The sequence below is a fragment of the Geospiza fortis genome, unplaced genomic scaffold (assembly GCF_000277835.1).
Source record: "Geospiza fortis unplaced genomic scaffold, GeoFor_1.0 scaffold23, whole genome shotgun sequence".
Classification (NCBI taxonomy): Eukaryota; Metazoa; Chordata; class Aves; order Passeriformes; family Thraupidae; genus Geospiza; species Geospiza fortis.
The window spans coordinates 13,451,548-13,469,175 of NW_005054303.1; the positions used below are offsets into that span (position 1 = coordinate 13,451,548).

The 17,628-nt window shown below is 44.2% G+C and overlaps 1 protein-coding gene across 1 annotated transcript; it reads right to left on the reverse strand.

Annotated features, from left to right (window-relative positions):
• Positions 1-10,098: 10,098 nt before the first annotated feature.
• SOCS4 (suppressor of cytokine signaling 4) lies at positions 10,099-12,286 on the reverse strand. Its single transcript, XM_005417964.2, has 2 exons — positions 12,154-12,286; positions 10,099-11,936 (listed from the first exon to the last, which is right to left on the reverse strand). The coding sequence occupies exon 2, from the start codon at positions 11,833-11,835 to the stop codon at positions 10,525-10,527; it is 1,311 nt and encodes a 436-aa protein (XP_005418021.1). The 5' UTR covers positions 11,836-11,936; positions 12,154-12,286; the 3' UTR covers positions 10,099-10,524.
• Between the last annotated feature and the right edge of the window lie 5,342 nt (positions 12,287-17,628).

Sequence of the window (17,628 nt, forward strand, 5' to 3'; positions counted from 1 at the left end):
TTCACCGAGGTTAGGTCAGCTACTGCTAGGAATGACCTTTCTTTTAGGCAATGTATACATTACACGTGTGCTAAAATGTATTTTCATAGTTAAAAACAAGCTGTAATTAGCAAATCAATTTAGTGCACTTTCGTGGAGATCCCCTCTCATTCACTCACTGATTTCCAGTCACTTGTTTGCAATGACTCTCCCTGCTGACAGAAATTCAGACACTTTATAACATTTAGCCCATAAATGCAGAATCACAGAATTGCAGAATCACAGAATTGCAGAATATCCTGAACTGCGAGTGACACAAAAGGATCATTGAGGCCAAGTCCTGGCCCTGCACAGGACAGCCCCAAGAATCCCAACACGTGCCTGAGACTGTTGTCCAATGCAAGAATTCGGTGTTTCATTTAAATAATGCTTATTTTTATTTTGAGATGAGCAAAGCACACATTGATAAATTGGGCTGGGCACTGCCTGAGCTCCTCTTCCTTGAGCCTTCACTTGTGGCCGCTGTGGGATACAGAGGACTTGTCCACATGGACTTTTGGCCAGCCTGGCATGGCCATGGACATGTTCTGCTTTTAGAGAAAACCAAGTCTTGTCTTTGAGTACAAGAAGGAGTTTTGGATGCTCATGACAGCGCTCCAGCCAGAAGGTGATAGAGGGAAGTGTACATGGATTTTTTGCTTTACTCCCTCCCACTGAGCATTTCAGGTTAAGGTGAATAAGACCCACTTGTGATTTCAGCTGTTACAGTATTAAATTTCATTTGCTAATGCCATATGTTATTTGTGTGCTAACAAATGTGCCATTTTTAGCTCGTAAAGTGCTGAATGAATTTATCTGGAATAATTTCCACCCTAACGTGGCCAAACATTTGGCAAACAAAGTTCCAAAGTGAGCTTCTGGGAGTTGTGTTTGATGACAGTGTGTGGGCATCGAAATAATTAGGGGAGCAGGCTGGGGGAAGGAGGACAGAAGATTACAGAGCTGGGACACAACTCATAGCTTGGGAAGCCCTTGGAAAGAGGTGACTCCGGTTCCTCAGTTTCCCTGCCTCCTCTTTCTGCCTCCTTCCTCCCCTTCCTTTCCCCCTCGATAATCCTGCCTGTCTGGAATCAATAGAAGGAGCACATCAGATAAGGCAAGGGGTTATTTCCTTATGCTTTTGCTATTATGTGAAGCACAATATCAAAGTATTCCATGAATCCTCCCAGCTCCTTGTGAAAGAAAGGCTCCTTTTATTCCTTGGCTGGCCTTTTGTCTAGCCAAGTATCTGCCACCCACTCAGGTAATTTGTACCAACAGATCATACCTGTGGTAGCAGAAGATCCTGTCAGGAGGGAATATCCAGCAGAAAGCAGGCATTGCTCATGTGTGAGGAAGGCTGGCTGGAAAGGGGAGGAGAGCTGATTTTTTTTTTTTTCAAATCCTTTGGAGAAGGGGAAAACTTGGGAAGAGGCTTTTGCTCAAACAGGGAACTTTTTTAAATCTTACCTTAATAAATGTGTGTGTTCCTAGTGAGATGATGAAGTGCCTCATCTGCTGAGTGCTCAAACTCCCACCCTCCCACTCAGTGTCCCCTCGGCCATATCTTCCCCAATAAAATATTCTCTTATTTCCCCTTCATGGGGAAACACCAGATTCCTGGTGTACAAGGACACCAGACCCACCACCATCACACTGGGATATAATTTGTCTCAGAGAGTATAAAAATGACAGGAGTGCAGAAGAGACAGGATGTCCCCATGGCCAGCCCTGTGGTACCGTGGTGGTGGTGACATCTCAGGCAGCTCCCAGCCTGATGCCAGAGGTTGTGCTGGGAAGAGAGGGACAGAACCAGCCTTCAGCTTGTCCTCAGCTTCCAGCTTGCCAGGTCAAAGACATCAAAAAACCACCAGGGTGGAGGTTCCCATTCCCACTGCTGTGAGGCCATAGCCAGCACAGGCTTTTTGCCTTGCTCCAGCTGTTAACCCAGTTCCCCTCTCTTGCTCCTCTTTATCCCAGTCTGGTTATCCTTCCTGCTCCTGCAGACACCCTTCCCTTAGGCTGACAGCACCCTTGGTGTGTTTGTTGCATGAGAGGCTTCTGGAATAACACTACAATGCTGATAAGAAATTAAGTTTGGGGGCATGTGGGCGGATTAATTTCTAGTATGCTAAAATCATCCAAAAAATAGCCACAAACATGAAATTACCTCAATTTGCAGCAGTGCAAATGTCATATTCAATAGAGGTGCTCCCTTTTCACTGCCCCAGTGTTCATAAAGACCTTTCCTCCTTCCCCTGAGTCAGAGGATGAGAAGTTTTGGATGGCTCCAAACAACAGAGCCAGTGCTCAGATTGATTATTCTGGACTAAATTTGCTTAATTTTTTTTTCTTTTTCTGGCTTTGGGTATCAATTAAAAGAACACAACTCTTTTGTCTTGTGTGTTGCTCCCCTCAAAATAATGAACTGTTTAATACACCAGAGGCAATTTCAAATTATCTAGTTTAATGAGGAAGGTTGTGACGGAAGATTTATTACCCGTTCTGATCTGCTAATGTATTTTCTCAACCATCCCAGCAGAACCAATCACTGTATTTTCATTATACACTCTATTTTCAGGGGTTCATTAGTTCTAGACTAAAAATAACAGTGAAGGTCTCAATCTGAAAGCTAATTCAATTTTTTTTTAAATTGGAAACAAAATTTGATCAGACAACTTTCTAATCATAACAGCATCAAGCATCAAGACCCTTACTAGGTGTTTTGTCCAATTTGGAACTTCATTTGGCTACACATAAAGACCTGACCTAGAAATACAATCATGTAACTGCTGGGAAGGACAAACCCAGCCTTTTCCTGAACAAAAAAATCCCACATTAGCACAAGCCATGGACTGTGGTCTAGTCCAATTGACACACATTAAAAATAAAATGTCTGGCAATGAACCTGCTCATCCGAAACAAACTCAAGAGATGCTACTGGCTCAACATCAGGCTTAAGAAGTAACTAAGACTTTTTTCCTCCCAAAGAATTAAAAATAAAATTAAGGAAAATAAGATGGAAAAGCTTCTAGATAGCCAAATTATCTCCTGCCTTCATTCTGGATTCAAATCTTTGGGTTGGCATTTCCCAGCAATGTTTGAATATAGGATATAACATAGGCCCAGTGTGCTTCCTTCTGCATCATTTTGATGTGCAAGAACCACAGAAATAACAAGAGGACAGGGAAGAGGGATCCACATTCCCAAGGCCCAGTTTCAGCAGAGGGACTCTGGCTTTGGCCCTCTGCACAGGCCAGACATCCTGGGAAATGATGGTAATTATGTTCTGGGAATGTTCCTCACAGGATCATGGAATGGTTGGGGCTGGAAGGGACCTTAAAGATACAACATTCCACCCCTGCCATGGGCAGAGACACCTTCCACTGTCCCAGGCTGCTCCAAGCCCTGCCCAGCCTGGCCTTGGACACGTCCAGGGATCCAGGGCAGCCACAGCTGCTCTGGGCACCCTGCACCAGATCTCAAACCTCTCACAGGGAAGAATTTCAGCCTAATATCCCATCCAAACCTACTCTCTGTCAGTTTGAATCCACTCCCCCTTGCTCTGTCACTCCATGTTCTTGTAAGAAGTTCCTCTCCATGTTTCTTGTAGGCTCCCTTCAGGTACTGCAAGGCCACAATTAGGTCACCCTGAAACCTTCTCTTTTCCAAGCTGAACAATTCCAATTCTCTCAGCCTTTCCTCACAGGAGAGCTGCTCCAGCCCTCTGATCACCTTGTGGCAACCACAGGAGCCGTGCTTGCTGCAGGCATCCCTCAGGCTGGTCCCAAACCCACTCTGTTCTAGGGATTCTCCACAGCAATAAAATATCTGGATGCCCACACAAGGCCATCCAGAGGGCAGCCATTCCTAAAGGATCCCCACAGGAAGATGCTTGCAATGACCTGCCTGTGGGGAGGCTGGGCTGAGGATGTGTTTTGTCCAGATAACACATCCCCCAGACACCCAGGGGATTTTTAAAAGGGATACAGGGAAGTTATTGCACCTCCTGCCAGCCCCACGCTATAGATTTCAGATGCATAAATTATATATTTACGTTCAAAACTCTATTATTCATAGAGTTGAGTAAACAAGTATCGATTTTTACACTGTAGCAGGGAAGAGTATTTGCAGTGATGCAGAGGCTCCTCTTTCACCCTGGCTACCTCTGACCTCATCGGTGCTTCCTGAGCAAGGAGCATCCTTTGGTGAGGATGATCAAGTTTAAAACCAGCTGGCTGCTGCTGCTGCTGGGAATGGAAATCAATGTGCATTTCCTTCTCAATGGACACTTCTCCCCCACGCCTCATCACGTGCGGCTGCCCGGGATGCGGGGCCAGACAGAGGCGGGCACAAAGCGAGGGAAGGGAGGATGTGTGAAACCATCTCAGCTCACACAGCAGCCTCGGCTCTCCCGCCTCCCGGGCACAGGCTGTGTGAATAGAGCAGGAAAAAGCAGCCTGAATGCATTTTAAAAGTGATACTACTGCAGAGATCACCTTAAACCCTTTGTGAAAGGTCTTGTGTCAAGATTTCTCTCTATTAAACATTTCTCTCTATTAAATATTTCTCTCTAATAAATACTTCTCTCTAATAAATATTTCTCTCGATCAAATATTTCTCTCTATTAAATATATGATGCCACCATGCACATTTAGGGGTGGCAGAAAAAAGAAGAAGTCCTCTAACTGCATTTTCCAGTGCTCCACTGTTTCAAAGGTTAACCAAAATCACTTACTTCATGGCTAACTTTGCTATATTGAATCAATGAACAAGTTCCTTATTGGATTTTTATTGCAGATAAAATTGACAGGGAAAATCACTGGGATATACTTAAAAATGGGAAGGAAATGTACGTTTACAATAAAAAAGGTCTCTGAAGGTCTCTTGTTTCATAGGAAGGAAGCTGTCTTTATAGTGCATGAACTATAAAAAATGATTAAAACTGAAGAGAGACAGGAAGCTGATAATTTGATTTATCATCTTAATGGCTATGATTCATGAATAAATAATATAATGGTTTATGTCTCTCTTGTAAAAGAAGTAGAGAAGAGCAATTTGTCTAATAAATGACTTCAAAAATTACAGCTGAGTCTTGTTTGCCACGTTTGTTCTATTTAAAAAGAATGAGCGAGTATCTTATTTCTTATTACTTACTAGGACATTTGTTGTATTATTTATAAGAGTCAAAAACCTTAACTAAAAGCCACTCATCTCTGACCACAGTCTCCCATTAGCTTTAAATTCAGGAAAGAGAAAAGGATTGATCACTAGATCAATAAATCTAACCTTGGATCTGACTAAAAGCTTCCTTTAACCTCCTTCCTCCAGCATCCTTTTTCAAAATTAAAGTATCCCCATTTTTAATTATTTAAGAGCATGTCAATTTTATAGTAAGGCCCTGTATGACTGCATCATACAAGGATTTCTTCTTTATGTTGGAAGCCCACCAACATCTTTAAAAGGAAAGCATTTAAATCATGATAATTTGTTAGTTTTTTTTTTAAGTTGGATGTGCTGCTATAGATACACATATCCTGCTCCAAATACACAAATTTCTTGATGAAATACAGTGGATTCCACCAAGACAAATGCTAGAATAGGGAAATGGAGAAGAAATGTGTATTCCCAATTATCAGACACACAAAGTACCCCAAGCCCATCAATGGCTCTGCTGCAGCTGAAGTTGTTCTGTATCGATGGCCCCGGGCCAACGAGTGACATTGGTACAGACCTGCAAAAAGTCATTCCAGGCAACAGCAAACTCCAGAGGACACAATTAATGGAAAAAGTGTTTAATTTTTTCTAAACCATCCCATAAAAATTAACTTGTATATGAAGTTTGCCCAGCATTCATCAAGAGCCTGACCATTTCCCTCTCTCTTATATCAAAATAATTTAGGAAAATCAGATCTTTTTTTTAACCAGAAGCTGCTCACACCAATTCAATACACTCTGTTTCCACTGTGCTGCTGTGGGACAACCTTCAAAACAATTCAAAGCATATCTTGCAGACACAATTCCTGATGCAAAGCTGGTTGGGCGGCCCAAAACAGGGAGCTGTGACCAGAGTCACCTCTGGGTTTACGACCTTGCTCATCCACTGGCCTGCTGCATAATCTTGAACACGTGGGTTTGGGCACATCTCTGCACCTTCCCTTGTTCCACTTTAAATCTTCATCCTGAAGAATGGGGGATTTCTGTCTTGGCAGGATTTGGGCTGAGAAGAGAAGCTGTGGACTCCTCATCCTGGGAAGGGTTCCAGGCCAGGTTGGATGGAGCTTGGAGCAACCTGCTTTAGTGGAAGGTGTCCCTGCCCATGGCAGGGGGTGGAACTGCATGATCTGTGAGGTTTTTCAACCCAAACCATTCTGAGATTCTAGAAAATAGAAGTTCTTGCCCTGTTTTTAAGGCTAATTTTTGAGAGCGTTTCAAAACTGAACTCAAGACTTGCTTGTCTTTGGGCCAAGGTGTTCTAAGGTGATACTGGAATGAGCAGCCCTGGTAGGACTGATAATGACAGCAGTGGGAGGAAAACTTTAGGGTGACAATTCTTGGCATATTGTAAAACCAGTCCTGCCAGGTTTATTTAAAACAGAGAGGGAAAGAAGAGAAAAAAAGGTAAATGGATTGAAACAAAATAGACCTTTTGAGTTCTTCTGTTTCATAAAACAGGTACAGTTCATGGCATGGATCTTGCATAGACTGCACGTGTGACACAACTCAAGTGTTGTTAGGGACAAATGTCACACAGGTGGACAAAAATCAGGAAAAATAGTGGGAACTATCACAAAATCCCATTTATCAATACTTTCCACACATGATTTCTCTAAACTAATGCAATTAACTGCCCCCCAGTCCAAAGGCACTATTTTTATGTGCCACACCTTCTTCCCCCAACTGCTGTATTATATAGGTCTCCTAAATTTGGAGTGCTCAAGATGTTTTTGGGGTAAGTGATGCATCAACTCATGTCAAAACAATGTAGGCTGAATCCAGAATGACACTGAAACACAGTGTGTTGGGGAATGATACCCCAAAAAAGGTTCTCTCTTGGCCTGTCATTTTGAAAGGACAAAATCTTTGCTGACTTTGAAAATGACAGTGGCCTTCACTAACTTCTGAAGCACAACTTTTGGTCAAAATCTAATTTTTGAGCTCCTGCCATAAAAATAATTCTACTCCCTATCTAAAATGATGAGCTTTTTTCCCTAATTAGGAGTTTCTGAAAGAGAATTTTAATCAAGCAGACTGCAAATATCTCTGATGTCACTCCAGATCTTGATCCAGAAACTCTTCCTTCCTACTGCAGCCCCCCAAATCCCAGCCCACCATCCCGCCATGATAGGCACAGCAGGCAGGAGCAGAGCAATGATGATCCCTATGTTGCATCTGGAAAATGGCACTGACAGGGTAAAATAGACTTAGCAATACAAAGCTGCCCTTGATAAAATACAGTTTATGCAAAATGCGATGAATGGAAGCAGCACAAGATAAAAATTACAGAAAAAAACCAGGGTGATTTTTCTGCCATCAGTCCCACAATTCCATTTGGATATGGAGGAGGGAGGATCTCAGCTGGGATGAGCCACTAGAAGTGTATCAATAAAGCCACACTGATTTATAGCAGCTGAGAATTCGTCCTGGAGCGCGTTCACCCGTGTGCGATGCCACGGATTGATGTGTTAGCATTTTCTCCCTGGAGACTTTGGTTCCAAACCTATTTAAAACCCAGGGAAAACAAACGGGCTGGTCTCTAGGCAGATGTCCCTGGAAATCTGTTTACATCACCACAGCGGCAGCAGCTCGGTGGAAAGGGTTTTATCTGCTCAGGTTGGGGGTAAGGGCAGGGTGGCAGATCCTGGTGGAGTTGCATGGCAAAGCTCCCTTGGTAATTCCTGAGCAGCCACCTTGCAGGATGGATTTGATATCCACAAATCTATAGTAATCCATACAAGGTGAAATAAAAAGATCCAAATAGAAATATTGCTTAGTCTGAGTCTGCAATCTTGGAGCCAGACTCTACAGCACTGTGCTCTACTGCTCCTTGCCTGCACACAGACTCCCAAGGGATCAGTGATGGGTCCAGTCTTGTTCAGCTTATTCACCACCCTGGATGAAGGGACAGAGTGTTCCCTCAGCAGGTTTGCTGGTGATACAGAACTGGGAGGAGTGGCTGACACACCAACAGGCTGTGCTGACACTCAGCCAGACCCAGAACAGGCTGGGGAGATGGGCAGGGAGGAACTCAAGGAAGTTCAAGCAGGGTGCCCCTGTCCTGGGGAAGAACGACCCCATGCACCAGTCCAGGCTGGGGCTGAGCTGCTGGGAAGCAGAGTTGTGCAGAAGGACCCGGGGTGAGCCAGCACTGTGTCCTTGTGGCCAAGAAGGCCAATGGGATCCTGGGCTGCATGAGGGACAGTGTGGCCAGCAGGAGACCTTGCCCCTCTCCTCAGCCCTGGTGAGGGCCCAGCTGGGACTGCTGTGTCCAGTTCTGGGCTGCTCAGTACGAGAAATACAAGGAATTACTGGAGTGGGCCAGTGGCTGTGAAGGTGCTGAGGAGACTGGAGCATCTGTCCTGTGAGGAAAGGCTGAGGGAGCTGGACATCAACTCTGGAGAAGTGACAGCTGAGAGGGAAACCAACCAATCCATACAAATACCTAAGGGCAGGTGTCAGGAGGATGGGAACAGACTCTTTCCAGTGGTGCCCTGAGACAGGACAAGGAGCAACAGGCACAAACTGAAACACAGGAAATTCCATCTGATTATGAGGAAAAACCTCTTTACTGTGCAGGCGATGGAGGCCTGGAACAGGTTGTGCAGAGAGGTTGTGGAGTCTCCTACTCTGGAGATGTCCAAAACCCACCTGGATGTGATCCTGTGCTTGAGCAGGGGACTTGGATGAGATCCTCTCCAGAGCTCCCTTCCAACCCCATCCATTCAGTGATAACCTCACCCACAGGTCATTGCTGATTTTTTGATAGGATCCTTCACATACATGAAATTCAACACATTTGTAATTTGACAGGCTTGGGGCTCAGTTTCAAAAGCATTTTGAGAGGATACAAAGGCTCCCTGTAGTCAAAGGAGAGGAAACAATGTGGTTGTTGGAGTTACAATTTCACCATCTCACATTCTTTTGGCGGAGGAGTTCTGGGCCCAGTTTGGGAGAGGAGATAAAGCAGGAACAGGGATCAGAGCTGCAGGTCACTGCTGCCCCTCCTGCAGCTGCACCAGGGGTGCCTGGAGGCCAGCCTGGAGCTTCCTGCCTGAACCCACATCCACTGAGCCTCGTGGGATTCCACCAACAACTCAGCAGCAGATCTGCCTGTCCATGTAATGTAAGTAATGCTTTTAGGAGCATTATCCATGCAGGGTTTTCCCGTACATGGAATTTGGCAGGAAGCCATTCGACCGAATGCTTCACATTGCAAGAAAATCAGCAGAGTTGTTTTCTTTTTAAATTATACTTATTAAAAAAAACAACCCCCCTACTAACAAAGTAGGAAAGTTATTCACCATCACCTCAGGCTCAACCATGCAGAATCAGATGGTTAAATATGTAGATTTTAAAGGAAATATCTTCCTTCCCACCTTCCCACCCTTGTGCTTTATCATTTAAGCAGCGGCAGCTCCTACAGCAAAACCTGGGTATTTCATATAATGTAACAGTAACACAGAAACAGAGTTCCCAAGTCCAAGCCTCATCTATCATGAATAACTACATGATTATCTCTTCCAGACACTGATCAAATCCCAGTTTATGAGCAGTTTGCTTTTTACTGCTATTACACAAAATGAAAAGCTCTTCCAGAACCCTGCTGCTCTGACGACGATGAGTCTTCCTCCTCTCCAACCAAAACCTTTCCAGGACCAGTTTATACATGTTTGTTCCTGCACTCAGTGTTGTCCTTAACTTGAATTGTTTTTCCTCTCCCTGGTATTTAGTCCCCTGATATATTTATAGAAAGATCATATCCTCTTTCAAACTTCATTTTGCTTGGAATAGTAATGTTAGAAATAGACTGACGAATTTACTGCAGTGGATAGGGACAGGCAGACACACACACACAGAGGCTAGAGCACTCATTTTAAAAGAAATGCAGAAAATACAGATGAGTCAATCTTTAGTTAACAGTGCATTATTTCAATCATGTCAGCAACACGTGTCAACTACAATAGAAAAGACAGATCAAGTTCAAAACTGATTTTCAGGGGGTTTTAGATCTAACGACTATCCATCTATAGAAATACCAGAAAGCCTACCTGGAATTCCATAAAACTCTAGCCTAGGGACAGTACCAAAAGCCCACAATGAATATAATTTCTAAAAAAGAGAGCTGTGCTGACTCAAAAGTACATTTAAACAGAAACTAGTTTGGGTGGTAAATAATATTCAGAAAAAGAAAAAATAATCAAGTCGCTATTAAAAAAAACCTAGAAGGAAAAGAGATTGAACATACTATTGTCTGTTCGGAGAAAATTTCTTTCACAAAAATATTTTCTAGCTTTGCTGCTCTGGTACATCAATCCTGAGCACTCTAACTTTTGACTTATAATGATATTCCTTCAGATACAGCTTCACCGAGGGAGGAATGGGAAGTGCATCAATACCATCATAAGTTGTACAGTTGCAAATGACTGTTCTACATATATGCTGGAGAGAGAAGGGAAAGGTCCTGTTCAGGGGAGTGGATAAAAGTGGTTCAAAGAACATACAGGAGCTTGGATCTTTGTAGTGTTCTAGGAGTCCCGTGATGTCAGGAGAATGGAAGACACAGGGATCATGGGCATCAAAGCTGAAGTTGTGATTCCACTGCTCTATCCGGGCGTGGAGGGAGCGACTGTAGCGGCGGAAGCTCACGGAGAACAAATAGTCCTCCTGGGCAGAGTCTCGCAACAGGAACGTTCCCTCTGGCTTCCCTTCCAGCAGCGCCTCAGCTGCATATTTATCCATGACTCCCCAGTAGCAGGGGTTGTTATTGATCTGGAGGAGGTCTGGCACTAGGCAGTGGACATAATCAATCTGGGTGTGGTATTTTGGGGGCGTTTCCATCCGGAGCAGCTCGTCATCCGTTTCCCACTTGGGCTTGTTTCGTTTCCGAGAGCTTGTGCACAGGGTTATGACTTCATCATCGGAGTCCATGTCGCTCTCATCTCTACTGCTCCTTGCCACCTTACCTGTCACCAGCTCGGGCCTCGGGTCACCCCGAGAGGAGCTGCTGTCAGTGAAGTCACAGGACTGGGAGGGAGAGTCCATCCCCCCATTGGCAATCTCCTCGTCTCGCAGCTGATCCTCCCTTTCCTCGTGCTGGGATAAATCAGCAATTATCCATTCCTCTGCCTTTGGACTTATAGGGGCCGTGTGCCTTTTGATCAAGTGCCAGCGGAAAGCCAGCTCCGAGCGAGGAGGGAAAGGACACTTATCCAGCATCAGCTCACTGATATGGATCTTCCTTTTGGATGGCAGTCCTGAGGCGTGCCGGCTGCTGCAGTTCTTGATGGGAAAGCACTGACCCACAGCATCCTGCAGCTTCTGCTTGAGAGACCGCCCCAAAAACCTGTGGCCACAGGACCGGTCTAGATCCAGCTCGATGGACGAGCAGCTGTACTTCCTCTCTTGGCTCCTTAAATTAGTCCCTGACCTTCCTGCAGCGCTTGCTGTTTCAGGATCAGGACAATGCTCACTTTTCTTGGACCAGGAGAGCTTTTTCCCACTCCAGACATATCCATCCTTTCTGTCTGCACTCCTGCTCCGGCTGCTTTTGGGCCTCACATCTGCGTTTTTCGCACTGCTGTCCTTGTTCTCTGCCATTGTGACAGCTTTGCTTCACGAGTTGCCAGGAAGCGCACAATGTGTTTCTTGTGGGCTTTTTCTACATAAGGAAGCTTCCTCGAGGCACTTTCTGGAAATATCTAGGGAAAAAGAAAACACAGCTCAGTTAGCTGCTATGCGCACACACAATGCAACAATCGGGCTGGTGGGTACAAGACAACAGTGACAATTAATAGCTGGCCACGTAAAAATCATGGGATCGAGGTGAATTCTGTAGCACACCCCACAAATACAAGATCCCAGAAAAAGCTCTCTTAACCCTTCCTTGGGAAAAGCATCCTCCAGAAAAAAAACTACCTTAACGTATTTGTTGAGTTTTCATTCTGATTATGCAGCAGAGCAGAACGTTTCAGGCGTTGGCAACCCCATTGTGCCAGGGCCCATTTCAGAAGGAAACCCTTCCTGGGGCAGGTGATACTGCTTTAGCTGTTCATGGAGCAAATCCTGCATCTCTTCCAAATAACCTTTCAAGAAGGAACAAACCAGAACAGAAACAAGTAGGTCAGAGTACAAAGAGCTACTGTACCTAGATGATATGCCTGTTTGCTACTAATCCACAGGATGGGATGTCAGAGATCTTTTTCTTAACTGACACTTTTGGGTCACTTTCGGGATAAAAAAAAAAAAAAAAAAAAAAAAAAAAAAAAAAAACAAACCTAAATTTTATCAGTCACAGATTCTGTCAGTTTCTGAAAGCTGTTTTCCTCTGCCTTTTCAAAGGAAGGGAGCTAGGAAATACTGAGGCCCTAAGGGATTGAAATATCTGGGGCTTTACATACTGAAAAGGATTAAAACAATCCAGCCCCTTACTAAAAGCAATTTTAAAAGGCCGTGAAAGATGGAACTGCTTATTACTCATTAGAGAAGGAAGTTTACATTATTAAAATCAGTGCTGCTTTGAGACCTACGGTTGCTGATTTCATTTTCTTTTGTTTCCAAAGTTATATTGAATTCTCAAATAGATAAGAGGTTTCCTTTTGACTGCTGCACTTTGAAAAAAAGATGAAAAAAATCCTCTTTTGATTACTCAGTTGAAAGTGGAGCAGGATTTTTTCAAGATACATAGATAGCAATATGGTATGGATGCTGTACCCCCTGAGGCATGGCAGGATGTAGAAATACTTCCCATCACTTATCATAATCAGGATATTCTATGATTCTGTGATGCTTCTGCACCAAAACCATGCACAGCTCCTCTGTTGCACTGGGGCTTTTTTTTCAGCTGTGGGTTTTTCTGTGGTTTTTTGGGGTTTTGGACTTTTTTTTACAGCTAATTGACATGGTAAATACTAAGCAGGAAAAGAAAAGGGCATCCACTTCCTCTCTCCATTCAATCCATTCTCATCATCAGGATTAGGCAGCATGACACAACCTCTCTGCAGTCCCCCGGGGCTGCTCTGCGCAGGCTGAGTTCGAGCCTCTGCTTTCAGTAAAAGAACAAGACAGCCTTGCCAAAAGGCTCACATGCAATCTGTGGGCCAAATGCATCCCAGATGGAACTTTCACCCAGGAATTTTTCACATTGCATTCCTTATTTAAAACCTACAGACCTGAGAGCTGTGAGGGAAAGGAAAAAGGCAGGGGAAGGGAGGAGATGAAGAAATGTAGAAGGAAGGTAAGATAGGTTCAATATTGGGAATATGCTGGGAAGGAAAATGGCATCAGAGCAATGCAGATGAATATCACCTCACTGGTACCAAGAGGAATCACAGGAAAGGATCCATATTTCAGCAATTACAAATCAAAGAATAAACTAAAGATTAATTTTTCTTCTCTCAGGGTTTGGCAAATTGCTTTTCAGTGAAAGCATGGCGAGACACAATGAAGACAGGAGAAAGGAAACATGTGCATATGAGACTCAAAACATCTTTATTTAGACCAGTATTGATTCATTGATTGCTTTTGGAACCTTGATATTTTTCATCCAGCAATACCTAGAGTGAAGCACTGAATTTTCTCCACAATTCAAAAAAAAGAGGGGAAAAAAGCAATCTCCTTTACCCTGGTGATAGCCTGAAGTCAGTGAAGACAAAAAGTTTTTAGATTCATCCTGTAGTAAAACACATTAATTGTCTATATATGGGATTTTTAATTGGATAGAGAGATATCACTGAGGTTGCAAAGTCAAGTACTTAAAAATTAGGATGTGACAGTTTGTAATTGCTTTTGAAACCTTCAATTATCTCGTTCTGCTCATCCAGCCCATATAAGGAATAAGAACACGCAGATTTTTGGCTTTTAATTAAAAACTGCAAAACATACAAAGCCCAGAAGTGCCTGTTATCTCCTAACTTCAGCCTTCCAACTGAAAGAAGCTTGGGTTTTATGGAATTTCTGGGCTGCTCTTGTATTGAGCTGTAAAGCCACCTTCCCCTTTGTACCTTTCTCCTGTCATGAATCATTAGTGGTACCTGAACCCTGAAAGAGAAGCTGGGGAAGCAGCACGTGATGCTGCAAAGCCACGCACCATTAGCCAGAGCTGCTTCCCTGGGGTTTGAAGGGCTGCTGGAGCCCAGGCGCCGCTTCTGCCACGTCAGAGCAGGAATTGCTAATCAGACAGAGCACTAGAGCTGTGAAAAGAGCAGGGAACAAATGAAGAAAAAAGGGATGTCATCCTACTAAAGCCAGGTTTGAACCTGACCGTGTGTTATAAGCTGTGTGCTGTGGGAGAGCTGCCTCCCAAATCCCAGTGTTTGGCATTACAGTGAGGGATCACACCTTCACACCCTTCTGGATCAGTGATTCACAGCCCCACCAATAAAATGGGGAGCAAAAATAATTAAAGTGTCAGGAGGAGAAAGGCATAAAGGGCAGGGAAGGCATTCAGTGCTCTATTACCACTTGGGGCCATCCATCTAAAGCAGCTCTTCCTTTCACTGCAGCATCCAAGGGAAATGCCACTACCTCCATTAACGGCCGGAGCGCTGCTGGAAGAGCAGGACAGGAGGGCAAGGATAAAAGAGAAGGAACACTGAGTGTACTTTTCCCTAGAGGGGAAGGTTAAGTGGAGGAGTCCAGCACTGTGCAGCTCACACACATCAGGTCTGAGCTCTTTTTTGGGAGAAATAATGAGTGTTCTGCTTGCAAAAGCCTCCTCCTGCATGCGGATGCCTCAGGCATCTCCAATGATGGCAGATTTGACAAAACCCTTATGCTGGGGACCCTTTCCCCTAAGGAAACAGCGAAGATAAAAACACATGGGGGGATGAGCAGAGTTCACTTGGGGCCACAGGACCCGGCTGGTAGTCCAAGGTTACCCAACACTGTCACAGCTACAGTCCCTGAGGACAGGCAGAGAGCTGGGTGGCTTTTGCTGTTGGTTTTGTGTTCACTCCTTCAGAGGTTCCTCTCTCTTGTCTGCGGACAAAGTGCTTTTTCTTTCAGGAGCTGCTGCCTCTACCCTGAGACTTCAAGCCCAGACTAAAACCAATATCCAGTTGCTGTTTGGAGGGATAACAATATTCCCTCCTAGCCGGGATAGGCTGCAACCCACAGCTGTGATAAGACAGTGACAGCCTCACCATATGCCTAATCAATAAAGCCAATACCATACATGTAGACAGCCTTTTTTTTTCATTTATTCAATAAATACTTGAACACTGAACTGCTTTAACCAGATACTTCTGTCCTGAGCTACTGGATCCTTGCCTCTAGCCCAACAATCCTCTTCATCAAGCTGCTTCCCTTTCTGTATAAAGAAGGAGCAGATGGTGGGGGGTCTCCAGCCCACCCTCCCACTTGGAGTGGGGTTGCTGCCAGTGTGGGCTCAGGGGAGCCATGGCACGGCCTGTCCATGTCCTGAAAAGCTCCCAGGATGAAGGTCCCACCACCTCTCTGGTGCTCCCTCGCTGCAGAGCACCCTCCTAGTGCAGGAAGTACCTGGGAAGTTTTCTGCCCAAGCACACAAAGCGTTGCTGTATTGTTCCTCTAATTAAACAACAAAAGAAGGCTCACAAAGAACAATGAATCAATTTTGGAATTGTTATGGAAGTTGATTTTGTAGAGCTGATAAAATCTTGAGAGAGAAGAGCAAACTGCAATAAACTGGAGTACTTTTTCTTTCACAACTTGCATAAAAGTTATTTTAAAACAAAATCTCACTGGTCACAAGCTGCTTTCATTAATTTCACCCAATTAAATTTTGGCCACAAGACCACATTTTAAAACGTGACCTTCCCAACCTACTAAGGATAACAATAAATCTCAATTCCTTTGTCTTAAATTATTTTTCTTCAGTTCTGGCTTTCCTTTGATTTATGATACCATCTAAAAATACCTAAGCTTGACTACAGAGGCCTTTACAGCAAATTAAAGCAATTATCACACATACACACAAAAGAAAAAGACTTCCTAAAGGTACAATTTGCAACCTAAATATTTCTTCCTTGAAAATACCTTTGATTTATCCCCAGAACTGTAGGAGGAGGGGGGCCATGCCCAGCTAACCCCAACACGGCGGATATTTTATTCACTCCCAGGAGGTGGAACTGAGCTGGCAGCAGGTGCCAGAGGTGAGGGCTGCTCCTATCTCCTGCCTTAATGAAGCTCTGCTCATTAAGTGTGGCAGGAGAGATTCAGGCAAAGCTCAGCAGCCTCTCCAGCACTAAATCAGTGAAAGCTTTATGGTCCATGACCAACACTCCGTGCTCCACCCAGAAACCGAGGGGAGAGCAGCAATTCCCGGCTCGCAGCCACTCACACCTAATAATCAAGGCAGCAGCAGCCCGAGTGCCCAACCGGATTTAAACTCTTAACTTTGCATTTGGTGCCCTGTCACTTCGGACAAAGCCACAGCGCCTGCAGTGCCCTGGATAAGTGACCACCCCTGAAAAACCTCCCCCCGTTTTCCCTCTGCTGTTCAAAGAGTGATCCCAGCAGGCTGCACCTCCAGACAAGGAAATTCGTTGTTACATAGAAGCGAATGTTAAATGGCTTTTATACCGCAAAACACTTTAAGCGCTGTTTCTATCAGAGACTCCGAAAATTAAAGTGATTAGGAAAAATAAACACATTTGACAGGCATTTGTCTCCATCCCAGGCAGCGGCTTGCAGAAGGAATAGCTTGGGCTTCCCACTCATCTGATAAGCAGTTCAGCTCCGAATCATTTCCCTAGAACACATTATCCTCGCCAGAAATCACGATTTACTGAAATATGTAGGATACACCCATGGAAAACATGTCTCTACACAGTTTCCACGAGGTTTAATAATGAAATCTGGCCATATTTCTATAATTTTTTTAAAGAAGTGTGCCTGCTTTGTAATCCTGCCACTTATTCATTCATGAAACTACCAGCAATGTAAGCGTTAGAGAGAAACACATTTCCAATATAAATAAATCACTCTGCTCACCCCAACAACCAATAACCCCGCTGCAGAGCAAAACTGAAGATAAAAGGGCTTTTCCTGGAAGCAATTTTTTCTTAGAAACAGGAATAAACTGGGCCAGATCATTAAGGCTACATAAAGGGAAAACAGATAATGCTGTTTTTCCCTCTTCGTTTCAGGTATCTTCAATTCTAGCATTTTTTTTAATCCTTCAATAGATCAGCCAGGATGCTTCCTTCCTATTTTTCAGCTAAAAAAAAAAAAAAAAAAAAAAAAAAAAAAAAAAAAAGCTGAATGATTTTTGCAGTGCAATCGCAACCTGCCTGACTACCACTGCTGTCAACTCCACCTCGCACAGGCATCAGGATGGCTGGAATTCCAGAGTAATTCCATAATGACCATAGGGATCTCCAAAGGGACAGGTCCTGCGGCTGGGTGAGCACA

Excerpts from the sequence above, each read along its gene's own strand:
- SOCS4 (XM_005417964.2), bottom strand. The coding sequence starts at position 11,835 with ATGGCAGAGAACAAGGACAGCAGTGCGAAAAACGCAGATGTGAGGCCC.